General features: G+C 40.5%; 5 protein-coding genes across 6 annotated transcripts; 3 read left to right on the forward strand and 2 right to left on the reverse strand.

Moving 5' to 3' along the window:
- Nucleotides 1-368: 368 nt before the first annotated feature.
- On the reverse strand, nt 369-4,348 carry cldn15a (claudin 15a). The gene is given in 7 exon segments (XM_035519758.1): nt 369-738; nt 839-946; nt 1,090-1,179; nt 1,290-1,350; nt 1,353-1,422; nt 1,424-1,446; nt 1,965-4,348. Coding segments are annotated over 7 exon segments (666 nt in total). The 5' UTR covers nt 2,182-4,348; the 3' UTR covers nt 369-641.
- Nucleotides 4,349-4,482: 134 nt separating this feature from the next.
- fis1 (fission, mitochondrial 1) lies at nt 4,483-8,517 on the reverse strand. Of its 2 annotated transcripts, none has more exons than XM_027013988.2 (6): nt 8,449-8,517; nt 7,583-7,640; nt 6,902-7,034; nt 6,657-6,733; nt 6,277-6,382; nt 4,483-5,716 (listed from the first exon to the last, which is right to left on the reverse strand). In XM_027013988.2, exons 2-6 carry the CDS (start codon nt 7,625-7,627, stop codon nt 5,598-5,600), a joined length of 480 nt encoding a protein of 159 aa, XP_026869789.1. In that variant the 5' UTR covers nt 7,628-7,640; nt 8,449-8,517; the 3' UTR covers nt 4,483-5,597. The 2 variants fall into 2 exon arrangements, with proteins under 2 accessions (XP_026869789.1, XP_035375650.1); XM_035519757.1 differs by lacking the exon at nt 8,449-8,517 and adding an exon at nt 7,770-7,864.
- snx15 (sorting nexin 15) lies at nt 7,982-13,063 on the forward strand. Its single transcript, XM_027013986.2, has 8 exons — nt 7,982-8,204; nt 8,890-8,925; nt 9,320-9,440; nt 9,606-9,721; nt 9,813-10,095; nt 10,517-10,666; nt 10,760-10,969; nt 12,949-13,063. The coding sequence occupies exons 1-8, from the start codon at nt 8,103-8,105 to the stop codon at nt 13,059-13,061; spliced, it is 1,131 nt and encodes a 376-aa protein (XP_026869787.1). The 5' UTR covers nt 7,982-8,102; the 3' UTR covers nt 13,062-13,063.
- A 3,107-nt stretch (nt 13,064-16,170) lies between these two features.
- On the forward strand, nt 16,171-21,053 carry prox3 (prospero homeobox 3). The gene is made up of 5 exons (XM_027013963.2): nt 16,171-16,451; nt 17,309-18,883; nt 19,523-19,630; nt 19,937-20,137; nt 20,235-21,053. Exons 2-5 carry the CDS (start codon nt 17,336-17,338, stop codon nt 20,421-20,423), a joined length of 2,046 nt encoding a protein of 681 aa, XP_026869764.1. The 5' UTR covers nt 16,171-16,451; nt 17,309-17,335; the 3' UTR covers nt 20,424-21,053.
- A 552-nt stretch (nt 21,054-21,605) lies between these two features.
- Nucleotides 21,606-25,994, forward strand: tmem179ba (transmembrane protein 179Ba). Its single transcript, XM_027014023.2, has 5 exons — nt 21,606-21,737; nt 22,683-22,873; nt 23,085-23,222; nt 23,427-23,505; nt 24,685-25,994. The coding sequence occupies exons 1-5, from the start codon at nt 21,624-21,626 to the stop codon at nt 24,850-24,852; spliced, it is 690 nt and encodes a 229-aa protein (XP_026869824.1). The 5' UTR covers nt 21,606-21,623; the 3' UTR covers nt 24,853-25,994.
- The last annotated feature ends 341 nt before the right edge of the window (nt 25,995-26,335 follow it).

Below are 26,335 nucleotides of genomic sequence, written 5' to 3' on the forward strand. Positions count from 1 at the left end.
CACAACCTCCTTGCCACATCTATTAATGGTGTTATTTTTGTCAACTAAATGTCGAGTGACAAGCCACCTACTTATTACTTCCTCTTCATTGGAGTACATTAAAACAGCAGGGCAAGATCACAATGCATTATAAGACATTGTTTTTCATTTATTTGACACTTGCAGTATAAAACATAGACTAAAACTACAACCACAGTCAAAAGAACTTGATGCTAATTTTTGACCTTAATTCATGTGGATATCTTAAGGAATTCTAATTAATAACAATTATTTATGTACATTGTGAACTGTTATTAAAATAATCTTAATAAAAGAATTGATATTCCACATTATGAATATGAATGACTATACAGTGAAAATTAGTACAAAATCTGTATAAAGAATTTCAATGCATTCTCTGTACAAAAGATTCCAAAGGGTTTGTATGAAGATATTTGTTAAATTGAACAACATTTCTTTTGACCAGTATTTTGACCACTATTTGGCATAGCTTCACTATTTGATTGCAACTAAATAGTATTACCTCAAAATGTTGAAAAAGGTCTAACTATGTACAATGTTGCTCTAATGTTGCTGTCAACAGTTGTTATATTTGCATACAGTAAATTGACCCATACTGGTCTGGGTGGTTCTTTGGTCCTTCAGACATATGCATTCTTGTCATAAGTGCTGTGAGCATCTCTCCTTGAAGTTGCTGCTGAATATACAGTTCCTCTAGAGGGTTGGTATGGGTAAGCACTGGACAGAATAAACATAAGGATAAGACTCCTTACAAATAATTATGCACATGTGAATGTGTGTATGTGTGTGTGTGTGTGTGTGTGGGGGGGGGACTCACGGTTTCTCGTCCGTGTCAGATTTGCAGGCAAACACTAGACACACTCCACCACAGATAGCTAGAGTCCCAGAGCACCATCCAATGTACAATCCCTCTCCTAACTCATACCTGTAACGCAACCACACTTATACCGCATCAACACAACATGGACATAGGAGACATAAATTCAATTTTTTTGCGCGTGTGTGTTTTGTACTGTCTCTAGAGGGCAGCATTTCTCTAAAGAAACAAAATTAACAGAAACGACTCACTTTGTTCCAGGGAATAGTGGATTAAAGAATTCCTGGGTGATGTTGAATGCATACCATGACACAGATATCATTGTGCACAAACCTTTGATGGAGGGGAGGAAAAGGTAATATGTAATATTTTGTAATTGTAAAATTGTAATATTTACCACTTTGCATTACATTCATTTGTTCGTCCCAAAAGATTATATTACCTTGTAAAATAAAAAAAGACGCCACCTAATCCAGCAATTCTGCCTTTGAGAACATAGTTCTCCCCTCCTGCTTGGAACACTGCATTCCAATTAACGTTGCTGCCAGTCCAATCGTTCCTAGAACTACTGATGCGATCATAAGAAGCCCTTGACGCTTGAATATACCCTGCAGGACAAGGGAGTTAAGAAAAGCGTTTGTACTCATTAAATCATTTGGGGGTCTTTACTGTGCTATCCAACCAATCAGCTCCCTTCATTCAACAAAATTCGGACATCAGGAATTGCACGCTGCATTTCTAGGCTGAATAGAGCATAGTAACCACACAGACAGACAGACAGACACAGACGGACACACACACACACACACACAACACACACACACACACAAACACACACACACACACACACACACATATATATATATATATATATATATATATATATATATAAACGCAGGAAATATAAATAGAGGACTGAATACATGTATGCATGTTATAGAAAATGTGGATTTGACAACCACAATAAGCACAATTGCAGTGCTATTGCACTTGGAACATACACAAATATAACAAGCAAAATCTGTTTATTGCTTTTAAAATTTGATACAAGTTAAACTATGAAAGAAAAGTGAATTTTTGATTTGTATAATTTAACAATATGGACTAGACCTCTTGCTGGGCCTACCAGACAGTGCGAGGAGTGATGGAAATTCACGACAGTTGTGCACCCCTGTCGAATCCGATGCGCATGACATCCATAAATTCTCATAAATTGTTGAAGTAGTGATGACATTCCCATCTACGGTGGAAGTCTTCCAGTACCGGTTGGGTATTGCAATTCCAACCATTACCCATCCCAAAAAACCAAGCAGCAACGCTAGAACTTCAATAATTGGGTCCATTATCGCGTTTTGAGCGCGCAATTGAGTTTACCTAGAGTTTTATATTCTCCTTTTTTACGTTTTACGGTTTCCGTGCAGACATATCAGTGACTGCGTATTTCATGCGACCTTGCTTCTCACCATATGCTTCTATTGAGAGAAAGTGCGCTCCTGTGAGAAATGATCATTTAGATATTGAGTTTAAAGCAGCCAGATCAATGATTTATGATCTCCGTTTCCACTCCCTTCCCCTGTACCCTCCCCACCTGTGTCTTTTACGATTTATACTCTGAAACTCAACAGGTGTTTATCGGGCGTCACGAAAGTCCAACGTTCGGCATTGACCTTGATGACACTGATTCCACAATGACTGTCTGAGAGACTCAAAAGTTCGCTTTGTTTGTTTGTTGTCTTAACTGAAACTGCGTTTAACTTCAGAAGACAAAAAATTATTTCTATGCTTTCTATGAGACTCTTGCCTATTTCCACATTTCCACTTTTTGTTCTAGCAACCGTTATTACAATAAACGGTAATAGTCATAATATATTTAAATAAACAATCTTTCAGACAATATTCTAAAACTTTTACACTTTAGAAGACAGACCTACATTCATATGCCATCTAATGTTTTCTGAGTGCATCCCATACGATATTTTGAGCTTTCGATAGGGCGTACTTTTGATGATGCTTCTTCACTTTTTTAATTGCGCTTATGGTGACGATTAATTTTTGATTACATGTTTATTCCATAAGATAAATTTAGACATTACATAATTATGTAAAATGCCTAAAAGGTGCTGTCTAAATGTCTAATTCCTGCTGCAACTTTAACTATTTCAATTAATTCATTCAGGTGTTACTTCGGGGTTGCACCGGAGTATATCTGGACATTTAAACGAAATAGATTATTCGTCACGGTTAAACCGGAGTGTATCTGGACTTTTAAACGAAATAGATTATTAATCACGGTTACAATTGCGTTACTGTAACAGACTGTATTTAGTATTTTAAAGTTTGAGGGACGTAAAACCAGTAGCCTAATACATAACATAAACATACTCGGCACACTGCTAACACTAATTAAATTATAACGGAAAGGCTTGCAACCCTCAGTTGCTCGATATATTTATAAGTATTGAACATCAGATTAGCTTTTCAAAGTAAAACCAACCAGCTAATAAGTATCGCTAAAAGAATGTGGTTGAATAAAAAACTCATATAAATAATTGTGTGGTACTTTGATGGTTACTCACTATTATTATAACTAGTTTTTTGTAGACTTCCAATAAAATGCCTAGAAATAACAAATCGTTTATCCTCAAAGTTGGTGTTTAATTAATACGACACCCTGAGGTTACACAATCAGTTCTGAATTTCAGTTAGCTTGCGTGCTCTGAGGCTTTTGACCTGCTTGTTCTTTCATAAGTAACACATTATTATTTTATGCTGCTCAGCTATCAACTTTAAATTAGTTAACTGCTGCATAATCTGGGAAATATGCCTTAAAAAGTGTTTAAGCTTTAAATACATTGACTATTCGTATTATTTAGTACTAAGTGATTTATAAAAACTGTGTAACAAATAACAGGCAGAAGACATTAGATCTCCAAATCATGGCTAAACATACACTGCTATATACAGGAGAAAACCATAACTATTTTCACTGACCTAGGAGCAGAGCTTAGGTTCACATTTTTTGCACATAACATTAAAAAACACCTGACCAAAAACCAGCATTTGTACTACGTTGGCTAGTGCTGATATGTTTATGTATTTTGTGGAGTTGTAAAGGTCAGGTTTAAGGCAGGGTAGTTTATGATGACTTTGTTTTATGGCTTTTTGTGGTTCTCACTCTATGAACATTCAATAAATCTGAATATATCTGCACTTAAAACTCCTCGTGTATTAAAAGAAATTTCCCTAGGTAACTGATCAATCAAAGAAAGACCTTGTAGTGCGAATTAATAACATACAAAAGTACTCATTAAATCATGTGTTGACTGTCCCAGAGGATAGTGTATATGCTGCAGCACAGGTGTCTACTTCTGCATGTCTCTTCCTCCAACATATAAAGTCTAATGTAACTCTATTTAGTATGTAGTAGGATGGGTCTTGGAAGAAGGTAGCTTCATCATTTACTTTTATCGTTGTTAATTAGTAATAACAATCTGCAGCAATGATGAACATAAGCTATCTTGTTGTAAAACCATGTAACCTACCAAGATGCACTTGGATTTTTAGTGATGGAAAGACACTGCAATTAAGAATGTAAGAAAACAGGCTGATAACCCACAGAACCTTTATGGAACCAGACTGCTGACCATGGTTTGAGTATATGTTTATACATTAAACATTAAAAATATCATTTGTTTCTTTCAAGGCCTACTACTATTTTAATTCAGGATGACCGAAACTCTCAGAGCAGAGTACCTCAGGATAGGTTTTACACACACACACACACACAATAAAAAAAAAGTTGGAGGCAGATTCTCATGAAATTTCGAGCTATATATACTGACCTGGGATCAGTTCTGTTTGTTAGAGCTCCTGGTCATAATATTTGCAGAGACTGGTGAAGTCTGATCCTACCTCAGCTCAGGTGCTTAAAATAGCACATTAACAGAGGCCAAGGACAGCTTTTAGTTGTGAAACTACAAGCAGGCATTCTATACAAATGGCATGCTCCTATTCTTCAAGCTGGAGATTGTTTAACTGAATCCTGATAACAGGACTTCAATTTCTAAGTGTCCTCAACCTCTGTAAGAATAGGAGCAATCGATTATGAAACTCACTATCTGCAATATGAAAACCACAGGTAACTGAATATATGATCATATACAATTAATCATGAAACTCCATAATCTCCTATTAGAAAAAAATCCATAGGCCACCATTAGAATACTCAGACACAGAGATCACAAATACATATATGGCAGCATGTCTTCATGAGAGCACATGGAAACATCTGATCACAACAGCAATCATACTATACAATTCTAAAAGCTCTATTTTAAACCCATGTAAACTCACACACAGAATATAGTTTGATTATATGATTTACAAAAATAGTCACTGATACAAAGAAACAAATCTCTGTAGTAAGGTGTTAATCTTCATAATAACCAGCTAAATGTTTTCTGGAATTTGAATTTCCTTATTTTACCAAATGTGTGGGAAGAGAAATCATGCACACATATCTCCTAAATCAACAGCTAGTGTACCAAAGGCCTGACTTTAGTAAATTAATAAAATGTGGGAAAACTGTCAAACTAAGGTCGCATATTTGTGGTCAAAAGCAGGAAAAATTATGTTTGACAGTGTGAAGTTCTGTGTCTATAAATGGCCTGTGTCTCCTACAGTCATTTGTGATTAAACAAGCCTGTGAAGAAAGAAGGAAGTAGTACTTGGCAAATCAATATACATGCCCACTTCTCTATCAAGATTTGGCCGATTTGGCCGATTTGGCCGACTTGGCCACAGCCATTCCAATAAGTCCTGCTAATCCAGCCACACCCAAACCGATACCTCCGACAATTGCCATACCGACCAAGCCATCTGAAAAAAAAGAAGAAAAAAAAGAAGAAAAAAAAACATCAAAAGAACTATTTAGTGTGTTTTGTGATCATCTCCCCATTGATAGGTGTGTAACTATACCCATCAACACACCTCCCCATTGCTTCACTGTCATAACTACTGAGATGTGATTCACTTTCTGTTTTGATACCCATCAAGCTGACAACAAACTGACAAGCCAAAGAAAGCAAGTCATGAAAGACACAGTGGCACTTCATCACAGATTTCTGCCTCATCACCAGCTTCCAAAACCCTCATCTTGCTTTACTTCCCTGATATAAAATATAATTGATTTCCATTTAAATATCTGATCTCAGATGCCATTATTATAACAGCATCAAGTGGTGAAAGTGACCAAATCCATTAACAAGCTTCAGTCTCAGACATACTGCATTGTATTGTCACTACAATATCTGATGACACCATTACTTTTTGCATCACACAAGGCTAATGAGAAAAGCTTTTCGTTAGGCTGTAATATCACCCCCAAATGTTGCACCCTATATGCAGCAAGCTCTCCATCACACACACAGAAATGGCACCTTTCTTTAGGGCCTGGTTGATGAGCTTTTCCAGCTCAATGGCCTGCTTATTTCCGGGTTCATTTCTCAGCAGAATGCGAATGTACTTAAGAGCTCTCTCATACTCCTGTGAAAGAGGAAGAAAGATAAGAAAGTAAAAAAAAGACATCCACATTACTCATGGTTACTCACTAAACTAATGTTTTCATCGCACTTTGTCTATTGACTGTGAGACTGTTGGATTAGGGTTTTACTAAAATGATGGAAGACATTTGTCATTTGTCAATAATAATAATAAAAGAAATCACACAGAAACAAGACACAGCTGTTAAAATCAAACCAATTATTAATACTACACAATAAATAATATCTTAACAAAAAAGAAAAGTAATTCTCATCACCTTGAGTCTGTAGTTTGCAACAGCCAAGTAGAACAGGAAGTCTCTCTGGTCATCTTTTGGGCTTTTCTGCACCAGCTCTATAATAATGAAATGTATATGCTTTGTATTACATGGTTATTCAGGATGTGGCAAAACCACAACCTTTTCAGTCTTCCAGCTTGTAACTGGATGAACGAAATTAAAATCTGGTAACTGTAAAATTAGGCATTGTAACTGCATAACTGTTATTTGTATGACTCACTCACCCTCCAACAGCTGAATGCCTATCCTGATGTCATTGGTGTGGTTACTTCTGATCAAACACCATGCATACTCAAATTTGGTTTCCTTGGATACAGGTCCTTTTTCCATTTCTGAGTTGTATTTTTTCTCAAATCTCTGTCAAACGGGAAATCAACACAAAAGAAATTGACATCCACTGTAAGGACCACAACATCTCCAATTCATACCCATACCCATTCATACCAAATTCATAATATGACTTTAAACGGGACTGATAAACAAAATCTTTAATTCATCTAAGTCTTTCATGCGTTATGTTTTCATGTTTTCAGATAGCAAAGGTTCCCCCTAGCCATCATTTACGTTGCGTCTATGGACTGTATACAACTCCGTACCCTATATAATATGGCTCACATAGCTAATTATGAATCGATACATCGTTAAGGATAGGCAGAACAGCCATTTAGCTAACCTGCTACGTTAACTAACCTAGCTATCGCTAGTTAGGTTGAACATCGAGCTAGCTAACCTAACTAACTAATGACCTAATCTATTTAGCTAACTGGATAGCTAGCCAGAGGAGCTGAAAAATAATAGACGAATTTTAATTTGCTGTTGCTCAAACGCATTACTTGTCTTTCAAGAACGAGGAGTTTGAAGTTTATGTTATTATGATGTACGAAACGGCTATTAAAAACATTTACCTTTAAATCTTCTGGAGCTACGATGTCTGTCACAATTTCATCCATGTTGCCGGAAGCCCTGTTCAAAATCCAAAATAAAGGCCAGAACGAACGTCAGAGACTTCCAGCAATTTTATATTGTAAAAGAGCATTCTTTATAACTCCAGTACAAATATATTATAACTCTAGTACAAACATTTAATCATACCAGATAACGTTATTTGCCAGCAGATGTCCTCTTGTCACTCATAAAAAGGCTTTTCATAATACCCATTTATGCATTTTAAATATTAAAGTCGTATTTAAACTCATTTATTTTAAATGCATTTTATTAATCTACTGCAAATCTTAATTTGTGAACACATTTTTCTTGGCGTTTGGGAAAGGCTGAAACATACGTTATCAATGACGCAAGCAGGAAGTAGCTGTCAAAAAAAATCCATACTCTATCCTCAGATTTAAGAGTTAGCTAGAATTAGCTAGCTAGTTATAGCAAATTTATTTGCTGCTTGTAGAAACATATTTATTTAAAGCTTTTGTGATGTCTAGAAAGACTAAGAAAGAGGAATACTATCGCTTCTTCACAGTTACAGATCCACGCACACACGAGAAAGGACATACGGAATATAAAGTAACGGCAAGGGTTAGTAGCAAGCAAGAATGTTTTGATGGGAAAAGTTTAGATACCTTAGGTAGCTACCTATCAAAATAGGTATTTAATGTTAGCTGAATGTCTGTATATAATCTTACGCATTTGTAATTTAAAATGTCATAACAGTGATTATTTTCGGACAGACCGATTCATTGCAATTTCACCTTATCATTTGGTGTTCCTAAAAATTTAGCTAGTGTTACTTGTTTTACCTTATCAGTTTTATCTGACCTACCCACTGACTTAGAGTAGACGTTTTATAGCTTCCTGTGTTTGCATCAATGGTTGCGCGTATTCACTGACACACTATAGCTAAAGAAACATAATATCATCGTTGGCGTGTCCTCCGCGCCCTCGTAGGGTTTAGCAATGAGCTATTGTTCGCTGGTTGGCTCAACAAATCTCGTGACTACCTCTTTGTGCTCGTTGGGTTGGGTTTACCGCACACTTCCTGCCACAATGCTAAAATATTAGATAAGATTAGATGGCGATCTTGAATGTACCTTGTCCTCGGTTCTATTATGTACAGACCAATTGCACAAGACTCATAATAAACATTTTCCATCTGCGTACAGTTATATACTGAAATATACAGTAACAATACCCCCTTTCCAATTATATATTTCTGTAATAGTATGTACTCTTCCCACTCTCATTTTCCCTTCCCTCCCACCAGTTTGTGTCAAAGAAGCGACCAGAGGACGTGAAAGAGGTGGGTAGTGAATCTGTCCAGTTACCTGGAAACTGAATGTTAATCAGTGATACTGTTTCCTCTTATGTTGGGTGGTAGATTTTAGATGTGCCCATGATAACAAATGCCACAAATCTGTGTTGCTGTAAACAAAGATGTTATAATAACTGAGATGTGATGACCTGACTTTTGTGGACAAAATTAAGGTGTTTCACAAAACGGTATTTGTAAATGTAAATTGAACTTAAGCATTCCTAAAACACCAATGTAAAGATTCGGTGACATTGGGAGATTTGAAACAACGGTGTCTTGCTAAGAGACCGTTGTTACCTTGTTACCTAAAGTGACTCAATACCGACACCTTGACACCGCTCAAACCGCTCCAGAGTGAGTGTGGTGTGGTGGGGATTGACAGGTGGTGGTATGGAGAAGGTATTCAGAACTGAAGAAGCTGCATGGAGAGCTGTCTTACACTCACAGGAACCTCTTCAGAAGACAAGAGGAGTTTCCTTCTTTTCCTCGGGCACAAGTGTTTGGTAAGACCAAAACACAATGTCAGCTGGAGGAGAGTACTGGGACAGAGGCATTGAGGCAGCAATATATGATGTGCTGAAGTCCACACTGCAATCTTTTGAGATATCTCTTGTCTTTCTTTTTTTCTTTTTTTCCATCCACATGACCTGTTTGTATTTCTCTCTCAGGTCGGTTTGATGAGGTGGTGATTGAAGAGAGGAGGAAGGCCGCTGAAGTCATGCTTCTCTTTACTATAAACATCCCAGCGCTGTACAACAGCCCTCAGCTCAAAGATTTCTTTAGGGTCAGATGTTCATGCATACTCATGCACACACATGTGCACACATATGCACTTCTCTCTGCCATACTCCTTCTCGGTCTTTAATTTGTTTCAGGGAGGAGAGGTGATAAGGCCATTAGATCCATCTTCTGTCTCTTCTTCCACTTCACTACCCCCGCCTCTTATTCCTTTACCCATGGGGGCCAGTGGACTGGGAGCAGAGGAGGAGGCAGGGAGGGAGGCCCCCATCCAGGCCCAGGAATTGGAGTCTGCCCTGGGAGAACAAGGGTTAGGCGAGCCTGAGGTGGCAGTTGAGGCCTTTAGTGACATGGAGGGCAGCCCAGTTCAAGAGACAGAGAAAGAGGAAGAGGATATCAGCATAGACCAACCCAGCACAGGTGCTGTTAATTTTCTAGTTTATTTAGACTACTTCAAGAATTAAAATCTGGCAACCAGCAGCCTGAAACTGTACCCAAACAAGTCTTTATCTGGGCAGCGTTATGTGTTCTGTGTTCCCTGTAAGCTGTTGTACTGGAACGTGACTTACCACCTGAAGTGGGCCATTTCTCAGGAAGATTAAAAATATCTTAATATGTGAGGAAGAAAAACAAATAGTTGAATGCAGCTTGACATAAGACATCGAAACTCATTGCAACTTTTTGTTTGATTCCTTAAATCTGTCTTAAGTAGGTTAGCAAACTTTTGCACAGTTAAGAACTTGTAGACTAGTTAGTTCAAGGCAGTCCGTTATAGAAACTTGTTATAATACTGCATTAATTGACTTGTGCATTTTGTGCCATTATCTCGTTTATACTGTAGTTGCTTGCGCTGAACCTCCCGATTCTCCAATAAACCAATCAGAGGAGTTTGATTCGCTCTTTGACTGCATATTGGAAGAGCATGCAGATGTGGTTCTGCCCCCGCTCTCAGGCAAAGACCTAGCCATGTTTGACCCCTGCGCTAAAGAAGGTCTTTACGCACCCCTCAACCCCACTCCTCCCACCCTTCGTTGTCGCCAATCTGTCATTTTTGGCTGCTTATTCTTTTCATTCTGTCTTTCAGATCAACCCTGTGGCTCTCCTGACCATTCTGAGCTCCTGTCCCTTGCACTGACCAATCCAGATGGCCCTGGCTGTGAAGGGGAGGTGGGCTATATGGCCCAGGCAACCAGTGAGCTGCATGTAGCCCTGGAAAGAGAGAAAGAGGGAGAGTACAGTGCAGCAATATCAAGATACAGAACAGCAGTGGACATCCTCATGAATGGAGTGAAGGGTGAGGAAGGAGCAAAGAGGCGATTTTTGTTGCTCTTATGCTGAGGGCAATATTGCAAAGTGTAATTCCTGAGCAAACGTTTCCTGCTCAGTGTAGAGTCAGATTGGGAGGGTGGAGGAGATGGGGTGTTCCAAGAGGTAATCGGCAAGGAAGCCCCTTATCCCGGGACAGTCCACAAGTCTTCTAGACATGAGCAGCCGGATGACAAATCTGTAACATTACATCTAATTTAAACAATATAATAACATTAATAACAATGAAAACAGTATAGTTGGGAGAAATGAGGCATTGTCATCCAGTCTGCATCATCCTGGGGATGCTCTGCCTTGAATTATAACACTAGTAGAGTCCAAAAATGGTAAAACAAACAAAAGAATGCAAGACAATCCGACATCTCTCTCGAATTAATCTGTTGACACACTGATAAACTCAGTGAGGCTCAGCACCTCACAAGTCCAGAGAAAAGGAGGAAAATGGGTCTCTTCTGTGAATCCAAAGTGAATTTTATTTTTATGTCCCAGCAAATTCCTACAGGAAAATGCTATGAGTTCTATGCATTACATACTTTTGCATTGGTGGAATCTTTAATCTTTAAATTTTCGCAGATGTTTTCTTGATAGTTACTTTTATTTCAAAATGCTATAACGGCCAAAAAATCTGTGGAAGTAGGTTCAGGTCCTGCTCATGTACACACACACTCACACACACACTCACACACACACTCACACTCACACACACACACACACACACACACGCTCACAGTCACACACACGTACACACACTCACACAGACTCACAGATATATATTCATCTAGTCTGTTGTCAAAATCCCATTGTGACATTGATTAATTTTCATATTTCTAGTTCTATTTCAGGGACAAAAAGATAAGTACGGTTCAGACATTTAGTTCAGATATCATCTGAGACATTTAATTTCCAAAGTTAAAACCTGAATTTGAAGACATTTTGCGTTTGTATATGTAAACTTAAATTCTAATAAATTTTGCACTGTTTCACAGATTATCCCATTTGACAGATTATCCCATTTGACCGATTATCCTATTTGACTGTATACTCTGCTACTTGTATTATGATATAACTAGCTTTCCAGAACCACAGCATGGCAGTCTAACCTGCAGCAAGAGCTGTTCCTCTGTCTCTGACATGCAAGTCTGACATGCAGTGGGGATGGTGTGCAGCTGCACTGCCTGTTGAATCTTCTATACACTTGACAGGCTTCACAGTGTGTAAGTTAGTTAGCGGTTGCTGAAGCTGTTATTGATATTTCCTGTCCAGGGAAACATCTTCCATTGCAACACAATAATTCTGATGATGGTGCAACACCTGTTACCATGACCCATAGCATAATCTCCTTGTCTGTACCTTGACCATCTCTGATTAAATGTTTTCAATCTAATCGTATTAAGCCATATTGTATGAAGAGCATGAATGTGCAGCTTGCACGAACACACTTTTGTATGACTAGAGCTGTTTATGTAGGCCATTTTGCAATAGTTTTGTAAAGATACAAGCGTTTGATGACTCTGAAGTGGTCTTGTAAATGGACTATATAAAAGGTATACGAAATCAGAGACTCTAAGAAAGTACCTGCATAAATCCCACTGTAACGGAATTTGCTCAGAAGAATGCAAATAATCAAAGCGGCCCCGCCCCCTTGTGATGACCCCTGCTCACTGCGCTTGTGGGGGAGAGTGGCATTTATAGTGTATGAACTGGGATTTTTGTTTATTATCCATCATTTGGGGTTTTTACGAAATAGTGAAAAAGGAAAAGCACAACACTTCGTCCCCCCCGCCCCCCCCCCCCCCCCCCCCCCCCCAAAAAAATGCGGAACTAGAAAAGCTGTGAAAGTGCAGAAGTGCCGTATTGTTCATCTTTAGAAATGACCCAGACATTTTTGGTTTTGTTGCTGTGAGGACGATGAATGTTAATATGATAACCCCTTCTGGTTGCCTGTAGGAGAAGCAGATCCCCAGAAAAGAGAAGCAGTGAAGAGGAGGATAGCTGAGTGCCTCGAGCACGCAGAGAGACTGCTGTCTGTAGAGACTCCCACTTGCCAGGACAACAGCTAGAGCATACATGCCCCTTTATATTACTGAATAGTGCCACTTCCACGGTCACAGAAAAACACAAACACATACGTTCATGCGCACACACTCAAACTCTTTACTCACACAGTTACCTACCAGCATACAGTATGGGCCCAGTATTTTAACACTATGTATTTGTGGCTGTAGCACTGGAAATACCTATATTTGATAGAAGCTATTAAAATAAACGGACACTTGAATCTTTCCAGCCTTAAAAACCTTCTTCTGAGATTATTTCAAAGTACATTCTCTTTTTTTTTTCTAATCAATGGCAGTGTTTTTATTTAAAATAGTAGCTGTTAATGGTAGTGCATTGTTTTTGTGTTTAATCTGCCTTTTTTTTTTTTTTAAATTAAAAATAAATGTTTAAAAATGCGTTGAGCTGCTTCAGGTGTAATTGCTATAAACTGCCACCAGGTGGTCTGACGTCTAAGCTATTTCAGAGATAAAGACATTGAGGTTGGATACGTCCAAAACTGTTACATACTTTGTTGACCTGCATTGAATTTCATGTCTGAAAAAGTGGGGAAAAAAGTAAGTGTGAATACAAGGAAAAAGATAATAGAGCAAAAAACAAAAGCATGATTAGAGGATGAGTGGGATCATCTCTTTATTGTCAGAGGATGGAAAATCCCCCTTTATGTTTTTCATCCTTGTTCTGATAATCTCTTCATGTCTCTCCCATCTCACTGTTTATGTATGTGTGTGTGTGTGTGTGTGTGTTATATATATATATATATATATATATATATATATATATATATATATATATATATATATATATATGTATGTATGTATCTGTCTGTCTGTTTCTCATATGTTTGCAGGTTTCGTGAGAGTGGTGAGATGTGGAATAGAATGGAAAGAGGTTATTGCACCTGTGTGTGTGTGTGTGTGTGTGTGTGTGTGTGTGTGTGTGTGTGTGTGTGTGTTTAGAGAGATGGATGAAGAGACAAAGAGGGAAAATGGGGAGGTGGAGTGTGTTTTGGCATTAGCATGCTGAGAGTGTCAGCACTCGATGTGCCTCTCTCCCCCTCTCCATCCTGCTCTCATCCCTCGTTTTCTCTCTCTCGCTCTCTCTCGCTCCCATCTCTCTCTCCTCAGTGTCCATGGCAATTATGCCATCAAAACACTCCAGCCAAAGAGGATAATTGCATCCTGAGTGCTGGGGGAGAGTGAGCAGGAGAGTGAGTGAGAGTGTGTGTGACTGTGTGTGTGTTTGTATAAAAGAGAGAGTGATTCAATAAGTTAGCATATGTGTGTGTTAGAGAGAGAGAGTGAGAGCTAGAGAGTACCACAGTACTTTACAGTAAGTAAGGTTCTAGACAACATTGTAGGAGTCATTTTGGTCAAAGATCAAAGAATCAGTTTGCTCTGCTAAGTGGACTAAAACTCCATTAAACTCCCTCCCATCTCTCTCTCACCCCCCCTCGTTGTTTCTTTCTTTCTTTCTTTCTTTCTTTCTTTCTTTCTTTCTCGTTCTCTCTCTCTCTTTCACACACACACACACACACACACACACACACACACACACACACACACACACACACACACACACACACACACACACTTTTGTATAGGCTTCCATAAAGTATGTTTCTCTCTACTCTGCTTCTGATCTAGTTCCTATAGATGGATGATGGATCACATGTATGCATCCTCTTTTACTGTCCTCTTCCTCTACATTCCAAATCCTCTTTTTCTGTCCTTATTACCTCTCACTCACTACCCCTCCCTCTGTCACCTTGCCCAAGGCTTTGTGGGTGAGTGCGCGTGCACACACACACACACACACACACACACACATAAATTTTCCCTCAGAGGGAATCAATAGGCAAACACTTTGTCTGTCCATCGACTCTCTCTCTCTCTCTCTGTGCTTGCCTGCCTGAGTCTCTTTCTCTCTTTTTCTCTCTCTAGCTCTCTCTGCCTCTGCCTGTATGCCTTTTTTTTTCATTCCAGGCACGTTTGAAGTCATATTGCAATATGTTTGATCATGACTCTTTTAAATTAAGCATTTTGATTACGTCTCCTACTGTTTGAGAGGACTGAGAGTTAGGTGGCATTTTTAAAATGCTGTGCACAAATGGCCATAACCCAGCTGCATGTTTTTCACTGCTCTTTGTTCAAATGACTCATAAATTTTAACAGGGAAGCTGTCAGTCATTTGGCTCCAGTTCAAAGGATTCTGTTTCCTGTGTGCAGTTGTCACAATTCAGTGGCATAGCCAGTGTTCAGCCAAACTCACGAGGGCTTATACATGGCTTGCAGTGCAATTGGATCCTTTTGTAAGAGAAGGAATCTAACTACCGTTAGATTTGAGTCCTTCGCTTCCTGAATATTCATAGGCCACCATACACAGATAGATTAGCTTATTTTATTTAGTGTTACCTTTTGTTATATTGCCTACATGAGTGTACTGTGCTGTGTCATTTTCTATTTCTGTCTAACCTTTGCTCCAGTATTTTTTTATACCTATTCAAATGTTTTTGTTTACTCAGATCTCTAGCTGCCAGCTCTCTTTATTAAAAAGGCTTTGTGTCACATTTCTTGTTTCCATAACAACAGTGGCCACTGATTATTGTGGGCTGGTTGGTTGGTGGAGAACTGCTCTGAAGTGGGAAAGGGAGTGTGATCTGACAATAAAAATGAGTAAGGGGCACTAGAGAGACACGGGGTACTTTTAAATTGTAAGATGAAGAGGTTTTCCCCGACTGACACAGAAATGTCCCAATAAGGCGAGTCCCTCTCTGTTGGCTAATGCCAGCTTCATGACATTTTGAGGCCTGTAAAACTATGGGGTGTTATAAACATTTTAGATGTGGGATTGAATTGTGAAAAAGAAAACATTAAAACTTGACCAGTCTCCCCATAAAAGCTTTCAAAAGAGTGGGCTTCGGTAATGATATAACACTTTGGTGGCCAGTGAAATACTCTGGACTAACTGGATTAACCGTCGGATCAAACGGTTTTTGATTGGTGGAGGTCGTTTGCCGGAAAGCTACCCCACGTGGAGAGACAGAGACACTCTCTCTCTCTCTCTCTCTCTCTCTCTCTCTCTCTCTCTCTCTCTCTCTCTGTGCGTGTGTGTGTGTGGAGGAGGACTGAAGGGAGCACACAAACTGACGGACATCCCTCCCTCGCACCTCAACGCCCACTGGACAATTACAACGCGATAGTGCGCTACGTTGGGAGATAGACAGCGCTAGACAGGAGGAATCGCAATAACAGGAAACTCGGTAGCACTTTGCGTGTTGTGCTTTCGATGACCACTGGGCACAGGTCGACCATACGCTTCTTTAGGAACTGAAAATCATCAAGAAATCACAGTTCAAAGTGATCGTTCGGACACGTTTGCAGCCAGACTGTGGTGTAAGTTATTTTTATGTTATTAAAAACCTGACTGCTGTTTAAATACTACATACCAAGTCATTTGTTTGTCCTTCAGAATAGCTTCGTTCGTTTATCTGTTTATCTGCGACATAGGCAGCGCGATGACAGTTTACAAATGTCAGTGCGTCAGTCAGAGGCAGCGGAATTTGGAGTAGCCCAGCGCGATAGCTTGCTCTGGCCAGACCTCAGACCGACAAGGGAACTTAAAAGGAAGACGTCGGCTTTACTTTCCCATTCAATAATGAATGCAAACGCATACAATTTACCCGCAGAATGCTGTCTCCCGTGGTAGTTAAATAGCTATGAAAATACAAAAAAAATAAATAAAATACAATTACAACGTAGTAAATACCTAGTCAATTTATGTACTAAAAATGTATTTTAAAAATATTAGTAAAAGTATTGAGGTGAAAGCTGCTTTTAATGTTAGATCTCTTTCCAGCATTCATCCACCCATCTATCCCCGTAAAGCTGGTCAACCAGTGATCGAAGTTCCGAGGTACCTTTCCCACTGAGCTTTGTAAGGCTTTGAGCCGCGCTTTTAGTTAGTACACTACAGTAATCTCTTTAAAAATATTTACTCTTTCTCACTTTCTCTATGATGGTGTAGAGTTGTGTCTGTGTAGCAGAGAGAGAAAGCACGAGAGAGAGAAGGATGAGGGAAAGTGAGTCAACAGTGTGAATAAACAGTGGATACAGCTGTTCATGAGCTGATAACGCAGGAAAGAGAACGAGAGAAGTGATGCTGACAAAGATAACAGTGAGAGGGCCACACCAATTTTAAACACTGACACAATTGCAGATGAACAAATTTAAGTCATCCTCTCTCAATGCAGAATCCCAGGCTGAGGAGAAGAGGGGTGATGGATTCCTCTTCAGAATCTTTCCAGCAGCAGCCATCACAGGTGTACCCCTTTGACCTGTACCGCAGCCCACGAGAGTCCACCTCCACTGGCATCCACCAACCAGGAGGCAGCCCAGCATCTTACTCCATCCTTTCTCCTCTTCTGCATCCCAACAGTGCCTCCCAGAGGTGGAGTGGATATAGGCAGCGGCAGTGCTTCTTCTCCGAGCTGCCTGTTTGTGCAGAGGTTGGAGGGGAGGACGCAGAGGTGTCGGGGAGGAGGGAGGCAGCAGGAGGAGCCCGAGTCCCGCAGTACCGACTCGCAGAGAGGGGAAGAGGCGTGGCCTCTGAGCCTGGTGACTGGAGCCAGGACCTCATGCGGGTGAAGAGGCTTAGAGTGGACAGCATGGGGAGGAGGGAGGGAGAAATGGGGAGAGACGGCCACAGAGGGAGGGGGAGCATAGCGCCGATGACCAGGGAGGAGCGGAGTGGAGATGAACGGGGGAGGAGGAAGGAGAGCAGGGAGGAGAGGCAGCGGCGACGGCGTGAGTTGAAACTTCAGTTTGAGGAAACCAGAGGACGGCTGCTGGAGCTTCAGCGCAAGGTATGGAGAGCATATGGAGAACAGCAGACAGAGGAAGAGAAGAGAGGAGGAGAAGGAGAGGATGACGGGGCAATAGATGAAGTGGCGGAGATGTTCTCTGAAGGCGAAGGCGATGGTCATCTCACTGGGGAGCTCTCTCCTCCCCTGTGCTCTTCTGCAAAAAAACATGAATGTGCCCTGAACGGGAGTTCTGAAGTGTTTTCTGAAGCCCCGGTGGACCTGGATGTAGAGCTGAATGAAGGAGGCATGTGGCTGGGCTGCAGCCTGGTGCAGGGAGAGTGGGAGAGTGCGGGAGGTGGTGAGAAGTTTGCTCAGGCCCTCAAGAAGGAGCTGGCCAACGTGATGGCTCGGGTCATTGACAGGGTTGTTCGCCTCTATGCTGCGGACCCTGCCCCAGCCCAAGCTGCAGCTCTAGCACAGGAGCCTCCCACCAGCAGGTCACGGGATCCAAACCCAGCCAAGAAGCCAAAGCCTGGAACAGCACCGCATGTTGTGGAACAAGCTGAGGCATTGCCACTGGTCATAAAGAGACCTCAGGACAAGAGGAACCCCCTACCCGAAGACAGACCCAAGAGCACCTTGATCCCTCAGTCCAACCCCAGCTTACCACTCCTCCCCCTCTTACCCCAGCCCCCTCTACCCACACTCATTCCCCCGAGGAACAAGGATCCCTTCCTACCCTCCTGTGCTCCAAACCCTCCTGCCCTCCCTCTGCCACTTCTGCACTACACCATGCAGCAACTCTTCGCTCGATCTCTCTCCACTATGCCTCTCCACAAAGATGGCCTCTCCAATGAACCCTTCATGGAATTTCGCTCTCACAATCTGTCGTTCCCTCCCCTACCTCTGCTGGGCCAGTTAAATCCCCCTCTGGCTGACAGAGGTAGGGATGAGGGGATGAGAGCAGGAGGAGTTGGAGGACTAGATGGAGGAGAGGCAGCTCTCTTTCTTGGCTCTGGGGCAATATCCTTTTTTTAAAAAAAGACAGAAAGAAAAATAAATGGCAAATTACAGCTTTGAGAGTTGGGAATAAGTTACCTTCATGATGAGCTTATATGTATTAAAAATTAAATTAAATTAAAACATTTATTTTTGTATTAGTGTCTTCTGCGGAGCGTATGCATCTGTTTATTGAAAATATTAACTGATAGTATCAGTACCTCTGCTAACACAGTTACTGATATATTGATAGTTGCATTTAGCATTACCTAAAATATTTCAAGAGAGCATGTTAATATCACAAGAATGGTCTGAAGTGAGATTTTTATATTTTATGTTTCTTGTTTATTATTTTTCAATTTAATGTGAACATGTCTTTTCATGGTTGTCTCTGTTTGGCTCACAGAGGAACAAAATACGAATCATGTATCAAATCAAAATATCAAAACTAAAAGTATTTTTGGCTCAATATTGAAAAAACAACATTGGAATTTCAAAAATGAAAATATTCAGAACTGCAAGTCCACTGCTTGTCAGCAAAGTGGTATTTTTATTGGGTATATTGCTCAAGGTCTAGATTTCTACTTATTTATCCTGTTTTGTGATTGCTCGCATATGTACATTATGCAGGTGTTATAGTCCAATTCCCTTAACTGTCTGAACTCTCAGGAGGGTCTCTCCCCATGTCATTTAAAGAAAGCCAAGCTAATGTTTTTCTACACACGCTACCCCAGCTCCAACACATTAAAGACTTACTTCCCTGATGTCAAGGTGCTCTTTCATCACCATGGGAACATGTATTTACAACACAATAATAGTGACGCAAAACACAATTAGACACAGTTAGATGCAGTAATTACTGCTAGGCATTCACATATATATTTTATACTGCACTAAATACCACAGAAGGTTATTAATCAACTTTTACAGTTCCTGTTGAACTATTTCAATTAACAGCCTTGTTCAGCATGGGAATTGCATTATTATTGCGTATACAGTTTATCCCATTTATGTCATGCTTACTTCATTTGGTATATAATTTGATCTAACTTCTCATCTGCTCTTTCCTCCCCACAGTTCAACCGCTGTGTCACCTCTCAGCTCATTAAGTGGTTTAGTAACTTCCGAGAGTTCTTCTACATTCAGATGGAGCGGTTTGCACGACAGGCTGCTCGTGAAGGCCTGGCTGCCACCCGAGAGAGGGCGCTGCACCTGAGCCGCAACTCCGAGCTCTTCCGCATTCTTAACATGCATTACAACAAGAGCAATGACTACCAGGTGAGCACGCACTCCTGTGCGACGATGTTCTGCAGCGTGTGTGCACGTGTTTGTGTGTGTTGTGCATTAGTGTCTTGTTTTTGGTTTTGTTGACCAGGTTCCTGAAAGGTTTGTGGAGGTGTCTGAGCTGGCTCTAAGGGAGTTCTTTGCAGCCATCCAAAGTGGGCGAGATGCCGACCCCTGCTGGAAAAAGTCCATCTATAAGATCATCTGCAAACTTGACAGCCCTGTTCCTGACAGCTTCCGCCTTCCAGGCTGCCCCATGGACCCACACCGCATGGTTTGAGTGCCAGCAGGGGCAGCCACACGCACACACATCTCATAGCCTAAGGCTTAACACACACACACACACACACAAAACAAGAAGGTCAGTATTGGAATGCACACCCACACATATTGCCTGCAGCTCAGCAGGGGCACACATAAACTGACAAATGCCAACACACGCACACATCTGCTAAAATATTTTACATTCAGTGACTGGAGCCACAGAAAATTAAAATTATTTGGGGAGTGAACAGTATTTACATGTATATACATTTTGAAGGCATTTGTTTGATGCCTTCCAAATTTAAGAGAATGAAATGCGTGGCAAAAACTAAGCAGTGAATGGCCTTGAATTATAACTAGGTCACTCAATAGATGTTAAAATGTTAATGATTTGTTTCACAGATATGAACATTATTTGGAGATATTTAAAAAGGTTTTCTATTTACTTGCTGAAACCTTATTTACGTGTATTTATCAAGGAAATTAGTCGGTTAAAAACGTTGGGCCTATATGTGGTCTTTCATTGTAATTTTATATTGTTATTTGTCATGCTAGTTGAATATGTGTTGAATTCCAAAGGCATTAAGTCAAAAATGTGAATTTTTATGTGATCGTACTACCCATAATTAAATGAATGTTCAAGCAATTACAGTAGCAGCGTTTTATTAGACAAGTACTTCCGCGCAGAGAACACCGACCCGGGAGGGGCACTCAGCGGTGTAAGACGTGGGGGGCTCATTCAACCCTGAGACTGTCTAAACGCCTATCAGGCATCACGAACCATGGTGCACTGGAATAGTAACTCCATTCTGGCATTCTGCCCTGTATTTTTGGGAGCAGTTTATGCACGTTCTTGTTTACCAGATAATATCACAGACTGTAGTTTTCGTAGACTTCTTGACTGAATTATACCGAATAGCCTAAATCATCTAGGGTCTAATTTAAGCGCTGTTTTATCAGTATTTTTAATTTAAACAATCAGTAGCCAGATCGAGATAGGTAATGTGAAGGCTGATACTAAATAAGTTAAATTATAATCATAACCTTTTATAAATGCGTGAAATCAAATATCGAAACGCTTGAGTATTTGTAAGACTAATCGATTAGCACTTTTTTTGGCTACGTTTGCATGTGCGTTTTGTGCACATCCTCTCCACAAGCCTACTGCGCTGCCCATTGACGCGGATGCAGTAAAGTAGTAGATGTGCGCGCTCACATGACCTCATGTCCCACGATGGCGCTTCTGTGGTTGCTGCTCTTGGAGCTGGCGTTGTATTGCTGTTGTTTTATTTGCGGAATTGTCACTGCTGCTTCAGTTACAGTCTCCCAGGTAATCGTAAAAATATGCCATGTTCACATTTTCGGGTAAAAGATCTGTGGTTGTATGTTACTTTCTTACACGCGACACTTTTGTTAAAGTAGCCAAACAAGATGAGCCTAAACTCTCTTGCCTGTATAACGGACAACATAGAAGTGTTTCGACCATACTGAAAATAGTTCTGCATTAACCCAGAACGCGTAGGTTAGGCTAAAGAGAGAGTCGTTTTTAATCTTTACATTTTTTCGATAAACCTTTGGACCGTCAGTTATTACTATAGAGTTTGTTCATGTAGCCGGCCTGTGTTAAAAAATTAATTTTATCGCATGTCGATTTTAACGCGGTATAGTACAGAGACAGACAAATTTGTACTTTAGTATCATTTTACTATACAAAAAAGTTCAAGCATGCGACGTGTCATATGACTAGTGGGAGCGTTAGCAATGTGTTGCGTATTATTACTAAAACCAAGACGATTATGTGATACAGAGGCCATGGCCGTTTTTCTGCGTAATTGAATAAATGGAAAGTGTACACTGCGAATAATCCGAATTTGTAAAGAAAGTTTGAAGCAAGGCTGATGAGCTACATCGAACTGCGTCGCCATCCCTTCCGTATTTTCACTAGTCTCCGCGTTCACTTTTATCATGTGACCAACTGTCTCTTGGTTCTATTTAGTAATTGGCCAGATAGATTAAAGAGAAGACTAGAGAAGTGAGAGAGAAATGGAGCGTGTAGGTTTAAGGTTTCACCTCGCCAATAATGGGGAATCCCGCCTCTGGGACGTGTCTTTGTGTAATGTTACATGACTGAATTTTCTAAGCAACATGGCAGTTTACTGAGAGGTAGATTAAATGCATCACTGGACATGATGCCCAAGTCATGCAGTAGTAATAAACCACCTCTTTGCTTGCTTGACTCTCTCTCTCTCTCTCTCTCTCTCTCACATGCATGCAGGGTGACTTTATAGGGAAGTGTATGCTGTATGGCTCAGTGACCTTGAACAGCTCAGCCTTCAGTGTAAGCTCGTCGAGTTCTCCCTCTCTGTGTTACTTTGTATCAGCCATCTCTGTGTGTGTGGCGATCTTCTGCTTCTCCACCACTCTCTACTGGGTCTACATGTACTGTATCGATGGAGAGCTCAAAAGGTCAGAGGATAATTCACTTTGCAGTCGGGGATAATTCTGAATTGTTAAAACATTCAGAGTATTAGCCACGCTTAATTTTAAGAGCATTTCAACTGATGCACGTCTTGTGAAATCTTTCCTCAGTGTTTTAATCTGTGGATGCTAACATGCTTGTGGTGTAAGGTAAAGATTTAATTGTGACTCATCATATGATCATCTCTTTCACTTTAAGAGAGCGAGTATGGATGAACATATCTTTGGGTGTATGCACAGTCTTCCTCTTTTTCCTCTTGGTAACGGGTTGCATCTTGAAAATGGGCCTAGACAGACTGTGTGACTCAGTGTTCCAAAATGTGTGGAACATAACCAGGTGAGGAAAAAAAGCCACCTGAATTGTTGATGGCTGTAGCCAGAAGGCACAGACTGACTCAAATTGTTGGTGCTTTAAGAGACATAAAGCCAATACCTAATGAGTATTGAGTACATTCCCTCATGTGATGCATACCTGAACATGAATGGAACCTACTGCTTGCTGAGTCTAACAGTTATTGTGTTATTGTTTGTGTGTTTGCAGATGTGAAGACGCACAGAGCAAATCATGGAAAAGCCCAATGACAGGGAACCGCTTCTTCTACAAACTGCACAGTGCTGAAGTATATAACCATACCTCTCATTCTGTAACTGTCTGAGCCTGTCCTCTGTTATTACGCTTACTACCCTCCTTTTGTCTGTAATCTCCATTTTTTAAAAATTGCATGGTAAGAATGCTGAACACTGAAATTAGACTTGACTGAAACCAATTTGTGCATTTAATTATTCCCATAATGTGTTAACCATATTGTGAAGTGCCTTAGAGAAATTTGAGACATTGATTTAAGTGTAGATTTTTGTTTGTTTGTTTTTTTAAATCAGTTTTGTTTAGATTAACTATTCAGTAATTTCGTTAACCACAATTCCAGGTTATGTAAAATAAGCCTGAAATTGATGACTGTGTGTAAGGGCATGTTGTGAGGTTGCTTTGTGTGGGTGTGCGTGTGTGTGGGTTTGTTGTGAGGTTGGTGGGTGTGGGTTTGTGTAAGCGTGGTTCTTTGAGGTTTCTCTGGGAGTGTTTTTGTATAAGCAGGCAGAAAAAAAATCCCTGATGAGTCAGTAACGTCTGCAGCAGTTATCATCTTTGCCAGCTCTGCGAAGGGTTGTAACGTACTGTGAGTAGACCTAGCTTGTGAATAAAGTATCCCAGCAGCCAGGAGAGAATATAACACGGTCTTCACACAACTATGTGTGGTACTACAAGTTATTTCTGTCTGAAATGGTGTTGCCAGATCAATTTGAAGCCACTGTATGAAACAATTTGGCCTGAAGGGGATGAGTGTTTGTTTGATTTAATTGATTCAGTCCTTTTACCTTTACATTAGGATTTCAAGATGGGGTCAGAGGTCTATGTTGTGATGGCCCTAGTCAAACCTAGTGCCTGGTTTTGGTGCATGAGTACTGCACAGTTTAGTATTTTCCTCATTCCTAAGAACCTGTTTCATCTCATAAAGGGCTTCTTAAGTAGCTCATTATTCTGTTAGGAGGAAAATCACACCGACAGAGCTATGCTATGGGAATAGGACTGAGAAACAGTCATGTCTCTTACAGACTGGTCAGACTCAGCAGTAGTCAAAATGCTTTTCACACCAGTCTGAGAAAAGCCTTACTGTTCATTTGACTTCCTTTCCTGCACATTCTGTCACCCTCTCGCTGTCTGTTCTGAGGTCTGATTTAACTGAAAAAACATTTTCATGTAAAGTAGCTTTGTCTTTCTCTCCCTCTCTTGCTCTCCTGTTCAGATTGCAGTGTGGGTGAATTTCTTCGGGTGGATGATCATAGCAGTTCTGGTGGTGGTCCAGCGTAGGTGGGGCTCAGACACCCGATCACGCCTAGAGGACCCGGGAGCCAGCCCTGCTGAAACGGAACCCTTCCTCAAACAACCAGAATGGCCTCAAAGAACTCACTGAATGCCATGAGATGTGTACACACACACACAGAATAGATACACACACAAGACTCACTCACAGAAACTGACGAACACAGACACGCAGATGCTAACTGAGGAGATGGGGTTTTTGGCTGTACCGGTCAGTGGTTTTGGTTATGCTCACTAGCAGTATCAAGGCTTTGTTGCCATGGCTACTGATCTGCCATTGGCAACAGTAGCTTGGCAGTTAAGAGTATGCTTGCCAGATTGGTCTCTCTGACCTATTCTGATTTATATACTGTTTAAGTAGCTTAGATTTTGACTTGGATTTTTGACTAGATTGTCCAATATGTAAGCCTAAGTGTTTGTGAATCCTGCGTTCAGGAGACCACTGTCTCGTGTCTCTGACAGATGTTAGTTAATGTTTAATGGCCATTAATCTTTGGTCATAATACCAAATAAAACCATTAGCTACACAGAAATAAGTGCCACAAGATGCAGCTTATGTTTTGTTAAGATTACTTTCCTGTATTATTACTTTTAACGTCCATTGTCTTTGCGTGTTTGCACATTAGCGCCTCCTGCTGACTATTTGCGTCCGTATTTGTCACTGTTATTTATTTCGCTTTCCTCTAGTGCTATTTTTCAGCTGAGTGTTCTTCTTTCTACAAAACATGCAAACTTGGTTGTTAATGTCTTTGTCGTTAAAACATTGGGGGGGGGGGGGGGGGGGGGTGCACGGATGTCCAGTTTGGAATGGCGTTTTGAATACGATTTTCTAGCACACACAAGCAGAGAGAGAGAGAGAGAGAGAGAGAGAGAGAGAGAGAGAGAGAGAGAGAGGTGCGTGCGTGCGCAGGCTTGGGTTGACAGGGACATAAATCTATCCATAGGGCCATGATAAGACCTGTTCGGTGTGGGCTGTGTGCCAAAACCATGCTGCTGTCACAGCTCTAAAGTATTCAAAGACACATTGTCCTTCCCACTGTCCCCACACACAAAGATGAGCAGTGCTTCTGTCAACTTTAAACAAGATTCTGCTTCCTCAATATGTATGGTAGTTTCTGATCTTTTTTCACCTTTCAGATGTAAGCATTAACTACACTGCATTTGAGGAGAAAATGATAGATATTATTAAAGTTCTTTTTGCACTGATTTTAATAAATGGATGTCAAAACTTCATTATAGCCAGTATATTTGTTTGGTGTATTTGTCTGAGAGTCAGAGCAGTTGTTCATTTGATCTAATTTATACTGGGATTTGCATAGCTCCTTTGAATATGTAACATATGTAATATGGATACATCTGAAGAATTTTTTTAGTGTGTTATTAGCTAGTTGGGTTTCTGCATGTTTGCAAGTGTGCTGTTGAATTACGCTGCCTGCTGAAGCTGAATTTCTGAATAGATGCATTGGCAGGTTCCATCCACGCTGAAGGACGCAAATGATGACTTCCACCCACCTAGACTAGAAAATAAACAAAAGCACTGACAATAATTTTGGCATATAAGCTGCACATCACAT

The sequence above is a fragment of the Electrophorus electricus genome, chromosome 19 (assembly GCF_013358815.1).
Source record: "Electrophorus electricus isolate fEleEle1 chromosome 19, fEleEle1.pri, whole genome shotgun sequence".
Taxonomy (NCBI): Eukaryota; Metazoa; Chordata; class Actinopteri; order Gymnotiformes; family Gymnotidae; genus Electrophorus; species Electrophorus electricus.

Bases quoted from the DNA above. Each gene is read 5' to 3' on its own strand.
- snx15 (XM_027013986.2), top strand. From the start codon at position 8,103: ATGTCTAGAAAGACTAAGAAAGAGGAATACTATCGCTTCTTCACAGTT. The intron at 8,205-8,889 runs GTTAGTAGCAAG...CCCTCCCACCAG, and splicing joins AATATAAAGTAACGGCAAGG to TTTGTGTCAAAGAAGCGACC. The intron at 10,970-12,948 runs GTGAGGAAGGAG...GGTTGCCTGTAG, and splicing joins CCTCATGAATGGAGTGAAGG to GAGAAGCAGATCCCCAGAAA.
- fis1 (XM_027013988.2), bottom strand. From the start codon at position 7,627: ATGGATGAAATTGTGACAGACATCGTAGCTCCAGAAGATTTAAAG. The intron at 7,035-7,582 runs GTAAATGTTTTT...CCCGTTTGACAG, and splicing joins TAGCTCCAGAAGATTTAAAG to AGATTTGAGAAAAAATACAA. The intron at 6,734-6,901 runs GTGAGTGAGTCA...TCATTATTATAG, and splicing joins AGGCATTCAGCTGTTGGAGG to AGCTGGTGCAGAAAAGCCCA.
- tmem179ba (XM_027014023.2), top strand. From the start codon at position 21,624: ATGACCTCATGTCCCACGATGGCGCTTCTGTGGTTGCTGCTCTTGGAG. The intron at 21,738-22,682 runs GTAATCGTAAAA...ACATGCATGCAG, and splicing joins CTTCAGTTACAGTCTCCCAG to GGTGACTTTATAGGGAAGTG. The intron at 23,506-24,684 runs GTATATAACCAT...TCTCCTGTTCAG, and splicing joins ACAAACTGCACAGTGCTGAA to ATTGCAGTGTGGGTGAATTT.
- prox3 (XM_027013963.2), top strand. From the start codon at position 17,336: ATGGATTCCTCTTCAGAATCTTTCCAGCAGCAGCCATCACAGGTGTAC. The intron at 18,884-19,522 runs ATATCCTTTTTT...AACTGTCTGAAC, and splicing joins TCTTTCTTGGCTCTGGGGCA to TCTCAGGAGGGTCTCTCCCC. The intron at 20,138-20,234 runs GTGAGCACGCAC...TTTGTTGACCAG, and splicing joins ACAAGAGCAATGACTACCAG to GTTCCTGAAAGGTTTGTGGA.